Below are 18,708 nucleotides of genomic sequence, written 5' to 3' on the forward strand. Positions count from 1 at the left end.
ATTGATAAGTGAAAAAGTTTTGTCTTCATCTCAACTGGGCCATCAGTTCGGCAATATGAAGAGCTAGTACTGTAACATCAGTTTATATGCCCAGGAACATTTTCAGCTCTCCTCAAAGTTCTGCACAAACAAGTGTCGTCGTTTCATTGACCAAAGAGGAAAGTGAAGCTTTTATTTTTAAAAGCGGATCAGGGTATATTTGCCTGAGATGAAAATTTCAATTATAAAGTTTAGCTTCTGGCTGAAGAAGTTGAAGCCTTTTACCTGATGTATGCACAATTCTTTTTTTTTCCCTTCTTCTTTTAATGTAAATAACTGAAAGAACTGTGTCATGAGAGCCTGTAGGCATCTTTGATTGATTTCAAGTCTAGAATCACTCGCCGGCCCCATTTTCCCTTCGGTCAAACAATCAGGGAGATTTCTTCTACCTTCCAAATATGAGGCAGGGCAACATTTTTCTCTCCTTGAGAATTTAGTTTTTTCTTCCTGATTTCTAGTCACCTTTTTGGCAGAACTACAGTGTGGACTGATATTGATTAAATGTGCAGCTCCAGCAAGGCATCCAGTTTGCTCACAGCTTTCTGACAGTCCATGCTTCAAGTCAGATCAATACAGGATGCTATTGTAGGTAGCACGGTCGGGCGGTAGACGTTTACAGTGCATGGGCAGCCCGGATGCATCGCAGTGTATCCACTGGTTTTACCGTGTTCAGGGAATTGAGTCACCTGGACTCACTTATTTGGCAAATAGCAGCAAATTGTTTGATTTTCCTCATGAAGTCTCCCATAATTACAGTGATGTACAGTATGCAAGGAAAAGTAAATGAAACAAGAGAGAGAGGGAGGGAAAGAGAAAGAGAGGAAATGGCTTAAAAAGCAATTTGCGAAAGTATTAACAGAAAAGGTCAGCAGTTAGTTTTGCTAGAACAAAGTAAAAGGCTAGAAAAATTGTGTGAAGTGCCTAATGATGCATTTAAGTGAAGTGCTGCTTCGAGATCACTGTTTGCATTCGGCTAGTCCTGAACTATCGAGAAATTACTTAAATATTTATCACGGCACAGTAGGCAGTCGTATTCATATTGGGCTATCAAAGTTTATTCTTCAGTTATGTGCGGTTAACCAGTTTATAAATGCACTCAGGTGTGAAGTAATAGTTTGTGTTGTGATTCATTTTTTGGAAGTGTCTCTGCTGGCCTTTTTTTTGCATAAAACAGTTGTTGTCCGTGTGTGCAGTGTGAACAGTCATGGGAGAAAATATACTGTTGTGGGCTTTTGGGGGGTGGGGGGCAGGGGTGTACAGCTGACTGGTTCGTAAAAACCGTATTGTTGATAGAGGAAAATCCATTTTTGATTTCTGAACCATTATATCATAGAATGTATTGTAGTCATTCTACATCAGTCTCTGAGATTAAGAAAACCTGTCAACTCTGTGAATTCAGTTTGTTCCAAGATCCTAGTGGAGATCATGAAGATGACCCCTTGCTTTTGGTCGCATAGGAGTGGCCAATCCACAGGGGGGGGAGGGGAAGTTGTCTTTATTTAAAATTTAAGTATATACATTTAAACAATTTTTTGTATCTCTATTATTAGCTACAAATATGCAATATTTTTAAACATTTGTTTGTAGTATCTCTGTTTTGATTGTTTTCATTTCCATTTCTTTCTTACAGAGAACTGCAGACCAACAAAATATCTTACATTGGCGATAATAGCTTGAGAAATTTAGACCATATGGAATCATTGTAAGTGCCACTATTATTACTTTTACACCGTTTTTGTTTCTTAATCCACAGAGTTACAGTATCTATAGGATTTACTACTAGTTTACTTCATAGGAACTTTGCAATTTCTCAGTAATTGATTTTACTTTTGACACTATTACCTTTTACTATTTGCTATCACAAAAGAAATTCAGGGATTGAAATAAGCAGATCCATTCACATAATGCCCTGTTTGACCATCACAGGTCTACTCAAATGACTGTTAGGTACCACTTTATATGTCTGACTACTGTATACATAGGCCGACATGTAAACGATACGTTAAGTTCCCTGCCGTTGCTGTATAACCCCTCACAAGGCTTCTGTCTCCCATCCCCCAGCCATACCCAATTCCCCACCCCCAAAAGCAGCGCATAATTTATCCAGATGTTCTTGCCGAGCTCCAAACGAACATACATCCACATGTGGCCCATTCAGCAAATATCTATATACCATCTGAACGCATAATTCATTCTTGTTAGAATGGTAGAAAGTTAAAACTTGTTTAGATGGTGTCAAGGCAATTAGTTCTCATTAATCATTATCATGATAAAAACAGTCGAAAGGGAGGCATCTTATTATGACGCTTTACGGCCGTACATCATTCCGTCCGAAGACACGTCATGACTACAGTTTACATACAGAAAACAGAGCTCTAGATGGCCTCAAAGTACCAAACAGCTACGGCAGAAAAAACCTTTGCCAAAGCCGGGACGTATTAGCTCCTCAAAGAAGTTTGCCGCTTTGTTCGATGACAGCCAGAAAGAGAGAGAAAAAAAATAAATAAAAGGAGAGAAAGAAAGAGAAAAGGCCAAGCGAGCGAGCCTTAGAAGCAAGTGAGCGTCAAAGCCTGAGTTGCATTAAACAGCTTTGTAGATTGGCCTTGAACTTAAGTTTGTCGTATGAATTACTTGGCGAATACCCTGGAGCAAGGAAAGGTAGAAGATAAGCTGGTTATGAATAAAACTTGCTATTGAATTTAGCACAGTGGTGAAGGTGATGATGATGTTGGTGTGGTGTTGGCGGCTACTCTCTATCTGTGTTCCATGTAGTGACATAACGTATGTGAACAGGACATCTCTGTTGGAAGAAAAGTTGCAAAACAGAAATAGAGGAAGAATTTTTTTTTAGATATTCACTAGCTGTGCAATAATGTTAATTGTGGAATGTTCCTTCAATTTGAAAGTCAGTATTACCAGCTTTATCTGGGGGCAAAGAGATTTTTGTTATAGATTCAAATCGTCCAGAGATGTATTTTAAAATGTGCAGTGTATTCTACAGCACTTTTTCACATTTGGTCATCCTGTCTAGATAGCAAACCTGCCGAGGATATCTCAAACTAACAAAACTTTAACGACAATTGATCAAACTTAGACTTTCTTCTAAAAAATTTTTTTTTCAAAATGAAAATGAAAAATAAAAATGTTCATGATCGATGACCTAACGAAGGTAATGACATATTCGATTCGCATCATTTTTTTCATGCGATTGGTTCTCCATGTTTTAGGTAGCTTCCTCATTGAGCTGACTTCTAGGGCAAGAGGCTCCCCTAATAAGAATAGCTTTCCCACCCTCCCTGCCATTACCAGCTCGTCTCGCTTGCACGCAACTCCGGTCGTCTTTCAGTCATGCAAGACCGTCTATCCGAACATATATTTTACGGTGAAAGCCATCAGTCCTTCAGTGGTAAACAAATAAGCTCATTACATCCAGTACTTGAAGTTTTTTAAACCAGTAGAACATGGAGGTACTCTTGTCAGTCAGGACTGGAAAAGCATTTTGCTCCGCCGATCTCTTTCTCCGAAAGAAAATGTTCCTCGTTCCTCTCTGTTGGCTTCAGGAGATTGATCACCTCCGACTTTCGTGATTTACAAGACATTGCTACCTATGTCATTGAGAAAGCACTTGATTTGCATTTGCCTTTGTAGTCAGAGAGAGAGAGGCGGAGAGAGAGATGGAGACATTAAAGGGCAGCGCTGTGTAGTCTATAGTTTACTAGCAGTCAGGTCTACCGGTCCTTATCATATTGGTGTTACTGTAGGTATGATGTAGTTAAAAGCCATGGAACTACTGGCAAGTAATTTCAACCTCTCTATCAATCTGTGCTTTGCTATCTTAGCCATGAAAACATCTGTGATAAACTATATCTAGACAATTTCCATGATCTATTTTGTCTAAGTCATATTCTGTCACCACTTTGGTATTTGATATGCTGAAGTCCTCATAAATAAATGGCTTATTTTGGGAATTTACCACTCACTATGCATGTAATGTGCACTGGAATATTGTAACTAGCGATCTTCTGTTTCGTCCGAAATCAAACTTGTGACTATTAAACTTCCATGGCATAATGGGATGATCCAATTGGTTCTGGGTTTGAAATTATCTAATGTAAAACAAAGCTTAAAAAGCTTTATCCCCCCTTCTCCTTTCCCTCCCCCTCAAGTTCTTATGTTTACACAGGATTGATTCAAACTCCCCTTCCCCTCTTAACTCCCTCCACAGTTTTTATGTTTAAACAGGATTGGTTAAAACCTGTTTCAGATTAAATTTATTCCCCACACCTATATTTAGTACTGACCTCAGAACAAGTTAAAAGTACTCAACTCGAAGAAGACTCCTCGTAGGGGTATTGAAATCATTCTGCAAGATAAATTTGTCACCTGGCAGTCTAAAAGTGTTAGATAAACCTTCCAGGGGTTTGATCAATCAATGTGTTTGATGTATATATGTGTATTATATTCATTTGATGGATAGTACTTCATTGTTTAGTATCCTGGCCTATCTCTCTGAGAGGGTAAACCTTAACTGCTCTCTTCATATGACTTTTGTTCCGTGCAGGTTTTATAATTTTTTCCGTAGTTGTGTGTGTGTGTGTCTGTGTGTGTTTTTGATCTGGAGAGTTGGGTAATATTATACTTTACACCTATGAACAGCCCATCAGTCAAAAGATATCATAACATCATGTAATAGTATAGGACACCTCCAGCTGGGAGGAGTTGTTATGTTAACAGTTCATCATGTTTGTGTGATCATTGGATGTATGCTGGATTACTCTTCTTAACAAGGGATAACAGAAAGCTCATAAATCATTTCTTCACCGCACTTGAAACCTGCCCCCCCCCCCTCTCTCTTCACCGCTTGGAGCGCATTAAATGGGTTCGCATGATACCAGTGGAATTAGACAAGTATTTAACCTCATTTGTCAACAATTTAGATCCCTGCATTGTTAAAGCTGCCGGGTGCATGTACCTGAATTGGGAAAATGGAGGTTTTCACATATCGTTGGGTATCATGTTTCATTGTATACATGTCAATTCCCATACACTTTTCCCACACAGTATTGTTAATGCATGGTTTTAGTGGTGCCCATGAGAAATTTTAAGTATATATGTGGGAGACAAAAGAGGCTAAAATTAATTTAAAATCAATCATTTAAATATCCAGTCCATCCTCCCTTCCCTCAGTCTCTGTTAAATGTCGAGCCTTTGAGACCAAAACTATCGAAAACCCATGAGCAGACAAAAAACCACGATAGCGGAACTCTGTAATTAAACCGTGTCTGAGAAATGGAAACGAGAAGAGTGGAGCACATACCCACCCCGTCAGTCACTCCTGGACCATTTCTGGGCAATAACAGTGTAAAACAAAATAATAGAAAGGATCTATATTAAAGAGTGATTGTCAGCAGCTGTTTCTTTCCCTCCAGTTAAAAGTTGTCAACAGTCTTTCCAACATTGCAATTATTTCAGTCTCTGAGATCAGTCCTTGATCTCTGCCTGTTATCAAGTCAAATCACTAACAGCCCCCTACTAGGATGTGACTACAGCCTCCTCCTATACATCCCACATAACTGCCCCGCCACCACAGCCAACTGCAGAGGTGTTGACAAAGGTGTATGGGGTGATGCCACCATATCTGGCCTTTTGTATGTTCTCCACTAGAACCTGTCATCGAAGGGAGCAACATGACATATGAAATGCCAAGATATTTTCCTTTCAAGTGCCATCAGATAAGAATTATAGACTGCTGCCTGCCTGCCTACTCAGCAGCATTTCCTACAAGCTGTGCAGTTTGCGTAGTACATTCAAAGCACCCACTGTAGCCACTACCATTGTGATGAAGAGCCCTTCGGCAGCAGCGGGCATAGGATCAGGGAGGGAGTGCTTGACTGCCAAGGTGGAATTTAAGGAAGCTGCCAATTTATCGCTGTCTATAATAAAATGTATCTGTCATTTTAGTGACATATATATGTGGGGGGAGGTGGGCGAGGGGGGGCGCTAAGCTTTCTTAAATTCTGACTTTCTCATCTTTCATACTTTTCATCTTCTATCCTGTTTCACTTGGTGACGGTTTTACATCCACTGTTCTTTGAGTTTAACTTTTGAAGGTATTCAGGAGGTCGCTCTGTGGATTGTTTTTAATGTTTGGAAAGGAAAATTTTTTGTTGCTTTTGGAATTAGTACACTAACTTTTTCATACAGTCAGTGCCCCACATAAATGCAACAGCTAGGACTTGCCACCCTAAACATCCTGGGGAGAAAAAATCTGGGCAAAAAGCGGCATACAGTTTGTACTGGCAGTGTATATGTTCCTGGCTTCTATGTGACTAAGACGTAAACATTTGGAGCAATTACTGTGATGAATGTGTCGGCAATCAAATGTCTGCCGTCAAGAGATAAGAGGGTACCGACTTGGTTCCTGTGATTAATCTCATCAACAAATTGCGCTGATTGTGTTAGAAGTGAATGCCTCAGTGAACTCTACGTTTCATTTATATTGCCCATTTTTTTTGGGGGGGGGGGAGAGTTGATCTATGTATGGCCTCCTCCATCATCAAGTTAGCCTTTCTGATTTCAATATTTCCCCCTCAGTCTCTACCAATTTTGGGCGCCTCTCGGTGGTTTGGGAACGACCGCATCGTTACACTTTTATAGTTTTTTTTGGGGGGGGGGGCATAATCCCCCTTGTATTTGACCATGTGTTGAAGCCGTCTATATGTTGTGCATTGATTTCTATTATTTATTCTTATGCCCCAAACTTTTGCCTTGTTATTTAAGATTTCTGTCGCATAGAGACTTACAATATTTATAGACATAGAAACACAATTTAAATGATGTATGTATGTTGCTTGCTTTTGTTCTTATAATATGTATGTGTGAGTTAAGTTTATATTGGCGGGGTCTAATTCCTTTAAATGCCATGTGTATTCAAATTATCATACACAACATGCCGACGCATTCATAAAATAAAGACACACAACAAAGAATGATACGAAACATCAAACAAAGTAAACCTGACATCTTGAACTAATTTTGAAATGTTAGTACTTTTTCAGTCGCTTTTTGGACAGTGTCATAATTTCCAAGAAAGACATTGCCATTACCCTAGTGTACATAAGAACTTAATATTCTTCCAACATGTATTGCCTCAGTGAATCCATAAGGGCACTTTTCCTTTTCCCAGTTATCTCTCTCATGGATCAGTTTTGGATGAAAGAAAACACACACACAAAATTGAAATGTACCCAAACATGGCCCCATCAGGTTACATGAACAAATTAACACTTCAGAAGCACCCTTGCCTTTTGGCTTGTCCATTGGGTACTAATGTTTTAATTATACTGGAGTTTTGTCAAAGGGTAAAAACCCCACTCGCTCAATCCTTCTTTTTTCTGTGTGTTTTTCTTTCTTTTTTTTTAGTTTCTCAAGTATTATTCTGGTGAAGCACTTGTACCACTGTCCTTGTGCATTCTCTGCATGCCTAATAAGCACACACAGAGCAGAGAGAAATTTGTACACTTATCTACACACCAGTGCTCCACAGAATATTTTGTTTTCCCCTCTTGTTTTTTTTCCTTCTCCTTTTGCCTCTTCCCTCAAGGTTGATGTGGCATTTATCAAGTTCCCACTGATCAGGACTTGTCAGAATCTCATGCTTGGCCTTCTCTAGGAGTTTTTGGTGTAGTAATGATCATTGGTGATTTTAACACCTCCTTCAGTCGCTGCCTACCCACAGGCCTCTTTCCCCGTCGTCGATGTCGTCTTCGTCATTAACATACGGCTTAGACTGCCTTCCGTGTTAGTCTGTGGGATAGGGCTTGTTATTTCAAAATGCCACAGCAGGTAGAGGCGAACAGAGAATGTAATATCGGAGAAACCTTCTGTGATGGATTACCTTCCATGGGCAGACTGTCAAATCTAGACCAATTATGCGAAGAAAATGGTGTTTGGGACAAGTAGGTAGTAGAGGGAGTGACATTTACACTAAGTGGTGATTCAGTCAGGCACACGGTCTGTAAACACTAGGGAAGCGAAAATGTACTACTCGCTGTGAAACACAAGAAGCATGAAAAATAATGCATGCTCCGTCTTCTCTGAGAGCCGTGTTGTGCAAGTATAGGTTTTTCTTACTACTGATCGAACCAGGTAATTTATATGAGGGAAATTTTGTGCAAGTTTGCTGCTGCACGTTAGGAATTTCGTCGGCAGAACACTGTTGTGTTGCAGAACACGGTTGTAGGTTTTATCGTGCTTTGTTCCCAGTCATTTTTTTTATCGAAAAAAGTTGCATACAAACATATCCATTCAGAACAAGTACTTAGCAACTGTACTGTAATTGAAACAGTCATAACAATTTGTGTCAGTTTCATATACTCTCAGACTCGGTGATTATAAAATACTGTATCTTTTGACCTATTAAGTTTTCCTACCTTGAGCACGAATATTTATCAAAGTTACCATTGTTCTGTAAGAAATCTCCATCAATATTGACATTTTAGCAAAATACTCTCAAAAGGTTAATGCTTTTCAAATCTTGCAAGGGGTAACTTTTTAAAGGGGGATGGGGGGGGGGGACATGCAAATTCTAAAAACTGCAAGTTTCCTTCTAGACCATGATTAGAATAGAGCTCCAAAAAAGAGAGAAGAATAAAGAAAAAGGAGAAAGGGAAACCAAGTAATATTCTATAATTAAGAGCAATTTTTAAACATTCCCTACAGTTTCATTTCAAACTGCTCGGGGTGGTGTGAAGAAAAAAAAGTGTTCCTGGGTAATACTGTATAACATACACATCTAGTATAAAATTGTGTGTGTGCTAACTACTACACAGCTCATGGAGCAAGTCCTACAGTGTAGACAACAATAACCGACTAGTGATTCAGTTGAGTGGGTCCTAAAAGCTAGGTTTGTGCACAAATTGAGTCCATTGTGTAGAGTAGTTACCTTTGTGTTTGGCATCATAACCTATAGAGATGTCCTGAAGCAGAACTTGCTTTCTAGTGTCAAGCTTTATCATGGTAGTTAAGTTCTGATGGACAGGAGATAAAAGTGCACAGAATTGACACAAGTAACAGTTCCTATGTAATTGAAAAGGAAGTTGGGCCTTCTCAGATATATCTGCTTTTGTGGAGGAGGATTTACATGTGGTTTCTTGGGAAGTATTGTTATGTACGGTCCCCTAGTCCTTAATGTATTCAGTCACATTGGGTTAGCAGTGTCAATAGGGGGCTGTTATTCAGAAACTCTGTCTCCAAGTTCAGAAGGGATTATTACTCTTTAGGCTGGGTTTTTCTTCTCTATTCCAAGAAGTTTATAAAGGCTTCAGTTCATTTCGGTCCCATCTCAAGTATTCAGCTTGTGTTTAGCTTGTGGTTGAATGCAAATTGGCGATCTTCTGTAGGTGTTTTGAAACTTGACATTTTGTTTTGCTGAAAAACAGTCCCACATTTGGTTTTCTCCCCTTCTCAGGAGTGTTATAGTAAAGTCAATTGCAAAATCTAGTACAGCAATTTATTTTAGCAATTCTTTCCAAAATTTTTATTAGATAGATCATTATACATATATATTCTTCCATCAAGGAGCTGCTACTCTAAGAGTAGCAGCTCCCATCTTCCATAGTAGAAGTGCAAAGCACCTCAAACTGATTTTTTGGTTATGATTCCAGGTTTTTTACCTTAGTTGGTCTTGAAAACATCTGACATACCTTGAGATTCCCCTTTTTTTATGAGTCTGGTCTGGAACTTTCTTTCAACTTTCTGCAGTCACAATTTTATAGGTGACACGATACCTTCATAACGTCCCTTTGTTTATCCTTTTATGTTAACCACATGTTGGGGGATCAAGATTTGCTTTTTTTTTTAATCACTGATTTATCAAGGTGAAGATAAGATGGGAAAGTACTCTTATTCTGTTCTAAACTGGACACAGAAAGAAAGTAGCCTCAGAGTCAGGACCACACTTGATGAGAGATATATAACAAGCTATGGCATTAACTGGTATCCTATAAATGTTGAGGTGACTTTCAAAGGTCATTTCCATTGACAACAGGAAAACGCAAAACAGCATCTTCATTGTCGTTCTCAGTTGGTGGGGCGAGAGAAATCAAAGGAATAGCCTTTGACCTCATGATGGCGCATCTCAGTAGGGTACTTGATGTAAAGTAAGGAGCTCGGAACATTAGCAACATTAAGTGGTTTTTTGGAGTCTTAAGTCGGTCCGCTGGTCCTTCAGAGTTCTTACTTTTCCCCGTTTAGTGAGTCATCCCGTGGTGTTTACGGTTTAGATAATAATTCCAGAATTGAAAAACAAATTAAATGGATGAAAGTTGCTGTGCAGCAGAACTGAGCAAAGAATCTAATATGTTTCCCATATGACAGAGACTGTAGGGGAAGAACACATGCAAAGGCAATGGTACTGTATTTCATACAGCCACAGTATAGTATTTGTCTTGGAGACCGTACAGACATAACTTGAACAAAGATTTTTTGCATTACAGGCCTCTGGTGTATAACCCTTTTCTTTTTGTTAGAAGCAGAGGGCCGGGGGGGGGGGGGGAGGATGGGGAACATGGTAGGGAGATGGGAATGGGAAGAAGGGTAGGTACAGTGAAAACATTGGCATTAGCTTGGTTTACTTAAAATCCCTGGATACCATGGCATCAGAGTTAAAGTTAAAATTAGAAAATGAGACTTCGACATGCATGCTTGTTAAAGAAGGAGATAGTTTAAATGCCAGATATCAAATTCAAGAGGAATATAGATTTCTTTCTCCTTCAGTGCCCCCCTCTACCATTAAATTCTCTTAACCCTCTCGTCCATTCCCTCAAAAAGAAAACCTCCGACCCCCCCCAAAAGAAAATTATGACAAATTGGTTAAAGAGGATGAAACGGAAATATGTCACAAAGTAGTCGTGTACTATTAGTGATTAGTAGACCTTCACCAAAAACTGGCCCAAAGTACAACAGTTTTATCACTATTTCTGCTTGTACTGAGAAAATATGACTCACTTTTTAAGTACCATACTATAGTAGTAAAGTGGGTTATTTTATGAGATTATTGACCTGGTGTGGTGTCCCCTCAAAGTAAATATATGGTTAGTGATAAAACTGTGGGGGGGGGGAGGGTTGGTTGCAGGCGAAATGAAGTTTAAAAATCACTTTAGGTACCAAGATTGTTTAACCACTTTTTCAGCATAGAGGTAGGAAATTATGTGTTGCACCACTACTGTGTATTGCAAGTGATTTCAAGATGATCATAGTAAATGTCACATTGACCCATACAGATGCATGAGTTTACATCAATGTGTAGGATGCTAAATGTTGTGGTAGGTTAACACTTGGGAGGGGGGGAGGGGGAAAGTAGATGGGAAAAACAAAGGAACTTCAAAGGCTGCAACAGATTCGCCTTAAAAAAAGGGAAAGGCATGGTTTTCACCGATCGATACAAAATCCAACCTTAAATGGTCTTACAAATGGTAACAATAAAAAATGTGTGAGAACTGTAAATTGGGATCCGCATGACTTTTTGCAGTACAAACAGATCCCACACTGTATGTACATTATATGAGGCTACGTAGCATTATAGAATAACTGCCTTCCAGGCCACTACTATCCAGGCTAATATCCAGGCTACTATCCAGGCTACTATCCAGGCGACCAAAGAAGATTGCCATGACACTAACTTACCTTTCTCTACACAATAATTACACTTCATCTCTGGGTTTGGATTCAAACTGTGCTAAATTTCCAGCATCCCAAAATATGCAAGACGCAAATTCAACATGTATTTCTAATAATTTACAGAATATAATGGTTCAATGGATAAAATACAACAAGAAATATAGCTTGTCCGTGTCATAGCCTTTTAGGATACCTGCTAGGCTGCTAATAACATTTTTATGATCTGTCATATGTCTTTTACAATCCTATACGTTGTGTCATTATACCCATCTGTGCATATAATTGAACTCTATTTGAAAAAAAAGGTTGCACTTTTATGGCAGTGTTTTGGTTGGTATTTTACTACTGCTCAGGATCTAGATTTTGACAGACAAACTGTAACTTTCTTACTTTGGATGTTGGGGAGTTTGTTATCTTGAATCCATCAAGCATCCAAATGTCATTATCACTGCCACTAACCGGTTCATATTCCATCCAATGAATGACTAGCCTGACACCTCTAATGTAACCCCACACTTCCAAGTTAATTTACCAAAGGCCTGCGGTTCTGCCCCTCTGCATCTCAACTTTCCAATCTTGTGATTTCCACCCCCCCCCTTCTCTTCTCTTTTCTTTTCTTTTTGCATTTCTTTTTTTTGTTGTTGTTCATCCCCAATATAATATTTGAAAATTGACCTAGCTTTCTGGATTGTGGTAACATATTCCAACTCAATGCCTTAGGGTGACCTGAACAGTTGATCTTAATTAGATATGTGGAGTTGAGTGATTGTAAAGTACCTAAAGGGGGCCATACTGAAACCCCCGTTGGTTAAATTAGAAACAGTAAGGTCCCGCCTCTGCCATGAAAAGCAACATTGCTTGGCACACTGATCGGTTTTTGCTAGGGGAACTCTGGTATGAACACTGTAGTAGTAGTAAGTAGTAGTAAGTATGGCGGGTGTGTGTGTGTTGGATAGCAGGGATTAGTTGTCAAGGCTTGTTATCTGGCATTGACTAAGCGCTGTCGTGGGTATTGGTGGCAGCTTTGTCAAAACCTTTTCAGCGCATTACCTCTGTAAGTGATATGTCCTGATGGGAGGAGGAGGGTACAATATCATGCTGCCCTAGAAGTATGCAATGGTTTTTTGTGTTGTGGGTTTGAAATCAGCTTAAAGGAATGATTGGTGTGGACAGTGAGCTTTAACAGTCATTGTAGCATTGGCATGGTCAATTCTTTCATACTACTACTACTGTACACTGCAGATAGTGGATAAATTACTGTATGGTAGCCTTGGTAGGGATAGATAGGGTGGGCTGTATGGACACCACATCCAGTCAATTCATTTGAATTGGAGTTTAATGACACAGCAAAGTTCCACCATGTTACTCTGTCACCAGGGTCAAATTCTAAGAAATTTTGCTGGTTGTCCCTGTATAGGACAACCTACAGTTGATATTTTTGTTAACATGGTTGGCCAAACCGTAGAATTAATATTTTCCAGGATAAGATTTATGTCACACAGAGCATCATCAATAACCATAATTCAAAGTGCCAAACAGAGTAGTACAGGTACCACCAATTTCTCTTTTTTCAACTGTTAATGAAAGTTAATGAAATACCCGCCACGTGTGGTTGGTCTTTCATGATGTAAGTCCACTATGCCTCTTCGTACTAGTGCGAATGAATATTTTGTCCCACGCCGCACAATAAAGGCTGTGAACCTCTTTCCTATTGCCTGTGTGTGATAGTAGAGTTTTGTATGGAGTGTGAAATTTCGCACCTCGGTCATAAAGTATTGATCAATGGAGTTCTTACCCCCATCTGAGCCACCAACATGAATGTGGACTGCACAGAGTTGTATTGATTGTTCAGTACCTGATTACATAACCTGTAGAGATAATGGGATCACAGGTAAACAAGGTACAGTAGAGGCTGTTGTGTAGAACTGTTACCTGTGTGTGTGCGTGCGTGTTTGTCTAGTTGTGCATACATAGCAAGAGCATGCTTTATTGTACTTGCAAGGTTCGCCATGCGATCACTCTTGTCGTAATAAAATGTGTTGTGTCTGTTCTAGAAAAGAGAGCTCTTCAATATATATGAATATAGACAATTTAGGGCAGAGGTATACATTTATTTGTGTCTTCTTGTTCAATTTATACTTTAAAATAAAATAAAACTGTTAGCAAACTGCTTATCCACTAGAGTTCTTTCTTTCTTCTCTCCATCCCTTGTCTACTAATCCTCTTACATCTATCTCTTTGTGTTCACCATGCTCATTAACCTGTCTGTATTCTGTGCATGTTTTTGTTCCTTCTGTTACTGTTACTTGACATTCAGCCTCTGAAGAAGATCCTGCTAGGATCGAAATGTCAGGCCAACTTACTTTTACACATTCAATTTATACTTATTAGTTGATATCTGAAGAAAGTGATATATATAAATATTTAGAATTTTCAGAAACATTCAACCTCAAAGTGTGATTTCAATTTTCATCAATATGTCTGTGTTTACACTCACTCTGTTGCTTCTTCACTAAATCTTGACTGAGTCCATCAGCCTCTCCCCCCCCCCCCCCCCCCCCAAATGTCTTTGTGACATTTGAGATTTTGGAAGTGTTTATTTGGCCTCAATTCACCTTGAATACCTGAAAACATTTTCTTCATCTGTACCTGGAGTTTGCACCTGTGTGCTAACCAGGTCAGCTTTAGGGCTGTGTGAGGTCATTCCTCTTCTCTCTCAGCACTGGTTAACGTCTCCCCACTGTGCTCTCCAACATCAGAGATAATTTTCACCACTGTTGATCTCTTCTCTCTGTCGTCCTAGAATGAAGTGCGAATCCTTTCGTTGACGGAACCGACTCGTATTTCGGAATCGTCTTGCGTCTCCGCACTCTTACACCTCCCAAGATCTTCTCATCGTTATATCTAGCACAGGCTGTGCAGAGGGAACTTAGGTTTTTCTCTCCTCGCAGTTTTTCCCCTGCTAGGCTCGTTTTCCCCCCCTCTATTGGCCTCCTCATTTTCTTTTGACAAATCACACACAGCACAAGACATTCATGCAATTATTCAACATTTGGCGAAAAAGTTTTGGCGATACAGTAGTTCTTTCGATTTGTCTGATGGAGGGAAAAAATGAAAAGAAGAAAAAAAAAGAAGAAGATTATACATGTGTTGAATGATCATGTGACATTTGGTTGTGTCATATATACTGTTATATACCTGTTATAAATATATATACACCGGTGCCTTCCAATCATTATAAGGTCCCCTGTTCGAGTCACTCCAAGATTAATGTATGTCGTCCAGTTACAGAGTTGTTGACAATTGACAATTCATAATCATGGACGTTAAATATGAATCTAAGAGGCTAACTTCGGTTAGCTTGCGGCTCTGATTAGCCAATGATGCTTCTTCGCGAGTTCCTGCTTGCAGGAGGATGGAAAATACATACATACTGTACTAGCGCAGTACTACAAGTTGGTTTTCATCCAGCTTTATACACATAACAAACATAGCTTGCCATCTAACATGATAGTCGTCGTCACCCAGGTTTCATTTTGGGTGATGTTGTTCTCATCAGCGTGATGCGCAAGCTGTGCAGCACAACTGTCATAAGATTCAATTTAGTTTTCTTCTGTGGGGGTGAGTTTCGGCCAGCAGCATCACCAAAAACAGGTATAACTTTGGGGGACTGTTGTTTTGCAATATCCTGGTAGCTCCAGGTGGGAATTTGTGAGGTGACAACCATGTTGTTTTAGGAAATTTTGGAAGGAATTCCCAAATTATCTCAGATAATAGAGTTCATGGTCATCATCACTTGGGGTGTTGTGTATTATAATCTTGGAAGTTCAGGCCAGACAATTTAAGGGTAACCTTTGGGTTTTGCCGTCTATTTTGTTAATTTTCTGAGATACGGATCTAGGTGTAGTCTTTGCTGCAACAAGTTCGGTTTGAATCTTGCATGGTCATGTGCATCGGTTGAATTGCAAGGATTTGCACTCTTTCGGTGAATTTTTTTTTTTTCAGGTTACAAAATGTATAAAGATGCATAGCGGTTTTTGTAGACAGGAACCAAAGCCTCAAACTGCTACAAACTGAACACAAAGTTATTCCTTGCCTTTAAAATTTTGTTAAATAACCTCTATTTAGAAGGTAGCTTGCCTCCTTACTTAGTGGTGATATGTAATATACTAAATAAAAAATGTGCTAGATCTGCTAAAGTGGCCACAAAACATGCTTGTACGAAAAATCTTTAGACAGTTTGGAGATAGTTATTATTTCTCTTTGAAGTATTCATGGACTTCTAGAGTTCTGTGTTCTCAATGTTTTCTATAGTGACAAAGAAACTTATTAACTGATAACTGTTACTATCAACAAAACCTTCTTTTTTTTTTTCCTTTTCTATTTCTGTCACTTTAAAGTCTCTTAGTCCTTTTTTCCCTTTTCGAAATTTGTTCTCAAGTATTTTGTTGGTTTTTGTTGTTTGTGTGTTGTTTGTATTTTGTTGAACATTTTAACAAAATTAGTTGTTAACTACAGTTTAAGGACCATATGACCACCCTTAAAAAAAAGTTACAGGTATTTTTAGCTGTCTCAGTCATTCCATATTTCAGTCTCATTTTAGTATCTGAAAACAGTTTAAGTGGGACTAGCTGGAAAAAAAAATAAAAAATTGAAAACTAAATTGGTCCTTGACAATGGGGTCATAGAAATCTGTACATGTTTAGCAATGTCGTTCAGCTAAGATAGAAACATTGACAAAGTGTTCTGCATTCTGAAGGTCGGCCATATGGACTTATCTTTCAAAACTGTTGGTAGATTCATTTACCTAAAGGCTCAAAGCTCATACAAGCAGTGTGTGTGTATTTGCTGATAACTGGTGTATTAATAGTATTCCTACAATATAAATATATTGATCCAATCAGTTGAGGACTCTGGGTATTTTCTGGCCATGCTTCGGTAACTGCCAATAATCTTGCTCAGGGTCATTTTTAGAACTGGTAGATGGCAATTGATTCAGTCATCACCGATCATTTGTCTTGCAAGACCTACTTTTACCCACTGTAATTCTCCTTTTCGCACCTTGTATTGTGCCCGGCTCTATAGAGCCACTGTTGGAATTTCAATAGTAGGTAACCTTCTCTATTGTGGTCAGCTTATTACACTTTATTGGAGGGGATTAGAAATGATAATGCAGGGCAAAGTGACAAAGATGGGAAAGGAAGTGAAGTTTTCAGGTCAACTTTTTGATAGAGATTTTGTTGGAAGTTGGTTTGGAGAGTGAAAACTCCTGCTGGCTGGTTTGACGATACAGTGTACATATATAGATGTAGGATGTGTGTCCATGTTGTAGGCGTCGGCTTACTATCATCAGTTGCTTACCAAACAGTACAATGTTCAGTATCATGCGATCTGCTTTAAACAAAGAAAAATTGTAGCATGGTTCTAGTGTTCTAAATACTAACTAGAAAACCACATGAAATCTCTGTGCATTTGCTCCTCATTTACCTGTCTCCTCACAGCAATTAAAACTGGCTCGACTACTCTCTAAAGCACCTGGTAATTTTGTACAAGTGAAAGTGACTTTTTGGGTGTGTCTCATCGCTCTTGTATTGTATGTAACTAAGTAAGAGAATTGTTGTCATGGAAACCTTCCGAAAGTCTAAATTATCAGTCGTTCCTCTTTGTGCTGCTGCTTTTGTTTCGCACAGATCTACAGATTAAGCCAGAGGGATTAGTTTGCTATTCAGCCTGGAGTTATCAGATCTGTGCTGAATCTTTTCCTCTTTGTAACTTATGAAATATTTGGCCCAAATTTTGAAGCTTGCGGAATCGAACATCTGTCATTTCGGCTCAGCTGGAGTGAAATAGTTGTAAAAACAATAGGATGGATTTATGTTGATCTTGTTGTCTTTGATAATACCCCTGATCCCAGAACTTTGAAATCATAATACGTAGCCAGGCAGGGTCACCTTTGAAGCAACTTGTCTGCTCTTAACTAGACTAGAAACACCTTTCATTTATGTTAAATCTTTGGAAAACAAAACCCCAATTTGAAAGCCAGAAGATGTTTTCATAAGAGATCAACTGTGATTCCATATGACTCGGGTTTAAACCGTCTAACGTCCCCCCCATACCAGACAGGACTGGTTCCAGGTCAATACCCTTTTGTCGTACTCGGCAAATTGATTTAGAAGTCTGTGCTCTTGGTTGCTTTCAATGATATTGTGTTAAACTTGTCAAAGTAAGTTACATGTGCAACGTCTTTGTACTTCGCTCCACTTTTTGCAAAGTCTTCTTTTTTCTCGTGTGAATTTCAACTAAACAGTAGCAATGTCAGTTAACAGAGATGGGTTGTTCTTCATATTTTATAGTTGAGTGACCGGGAGGCAGGAGGAAGTGGGAGATTACCTGGAAGTAGTTCTGTCAAAAAGTATTAATCCGATATTTGTTAAGTCTAGGCTGATATCTGAAATGTGCAGTGGGTAGGTAGTTTTGGAAACAGGTAAGCATGGTTTCCCGTTTGGCTATCACTGACTAAAGACTAATAAAGCTCTGTTCATTCAGAACATTTAAATTGCATTGATATTTCTGTTCTACTGCCCTCGGATTAAACGCGAGAGGTCAGCTACGGCTTCGTTGATTGCTCACCTGTCTCTTTGGCTATTAGGTCATGTACCATGTTTGTGCGATAGATAAAAAGTATTCAATTTACACGTAGCTTCGATGCCTAATGTTACCCCAACATCCCGTAATTGCTCTGTCACACAATAGATGCAGACATGATGCATTGTACACGTGCACATAAAACAGAATTTTTCCATGTGACACGGATCTAGTCTGACAGTTCTGGGCATCGCTTGTAATTTATTGCAATTCAATTGGCCACCGGGAATAAACATAAGGTGTTACCGAAATGCGTCACCATCATCATGCCTCAATCTCTCTCTCTCTCTTGTCATTTGTAGAATAAATTTCCTGGGTAATTAGTTATTGGTTCAATTGCATTTT

At 39.1% G+C, this 18,708-nt stretch overlaps 1 protein-coding gene across 1 annotated transcript in view; it reads left to right on the top strand.

The window, feature by feature from the left end:
- LOC139962171 (uncharacterized) overlaps nucleotides 1-18,708 on the top strand; it is a 105,035-nt gene that overhangs the window by 55,628 nt on the left and 30,699 nt on the right. The window contains exon 4 of the mRNA XM_071962133.1: nucleotides 1,670-1,741. Within this exon, the coding sequence (XP_071818234.1) occupies nucleotides 1,670-1,741 (72 nt within the window). The remainder of the gene's footprint in view (nucleotides 1-1,669; nucleotides 1,742-18,708) is intronic.

The sequence above is a fragment of the Apostichopus japonicus genome, chromosome 20 (genome assembly GCF_037975245.1).
Source record: "Apostichopus japonicus isolate 1M-3 chromosome 20, ASM3797524v1, whole genome shotgun sequence".
NCBI lineage: Eukaryota > Metazoa > Echinodermata > Holothuroidea > Aspidochirotida > Stichopodidae > Apostichopus > Apostichopus japonicus.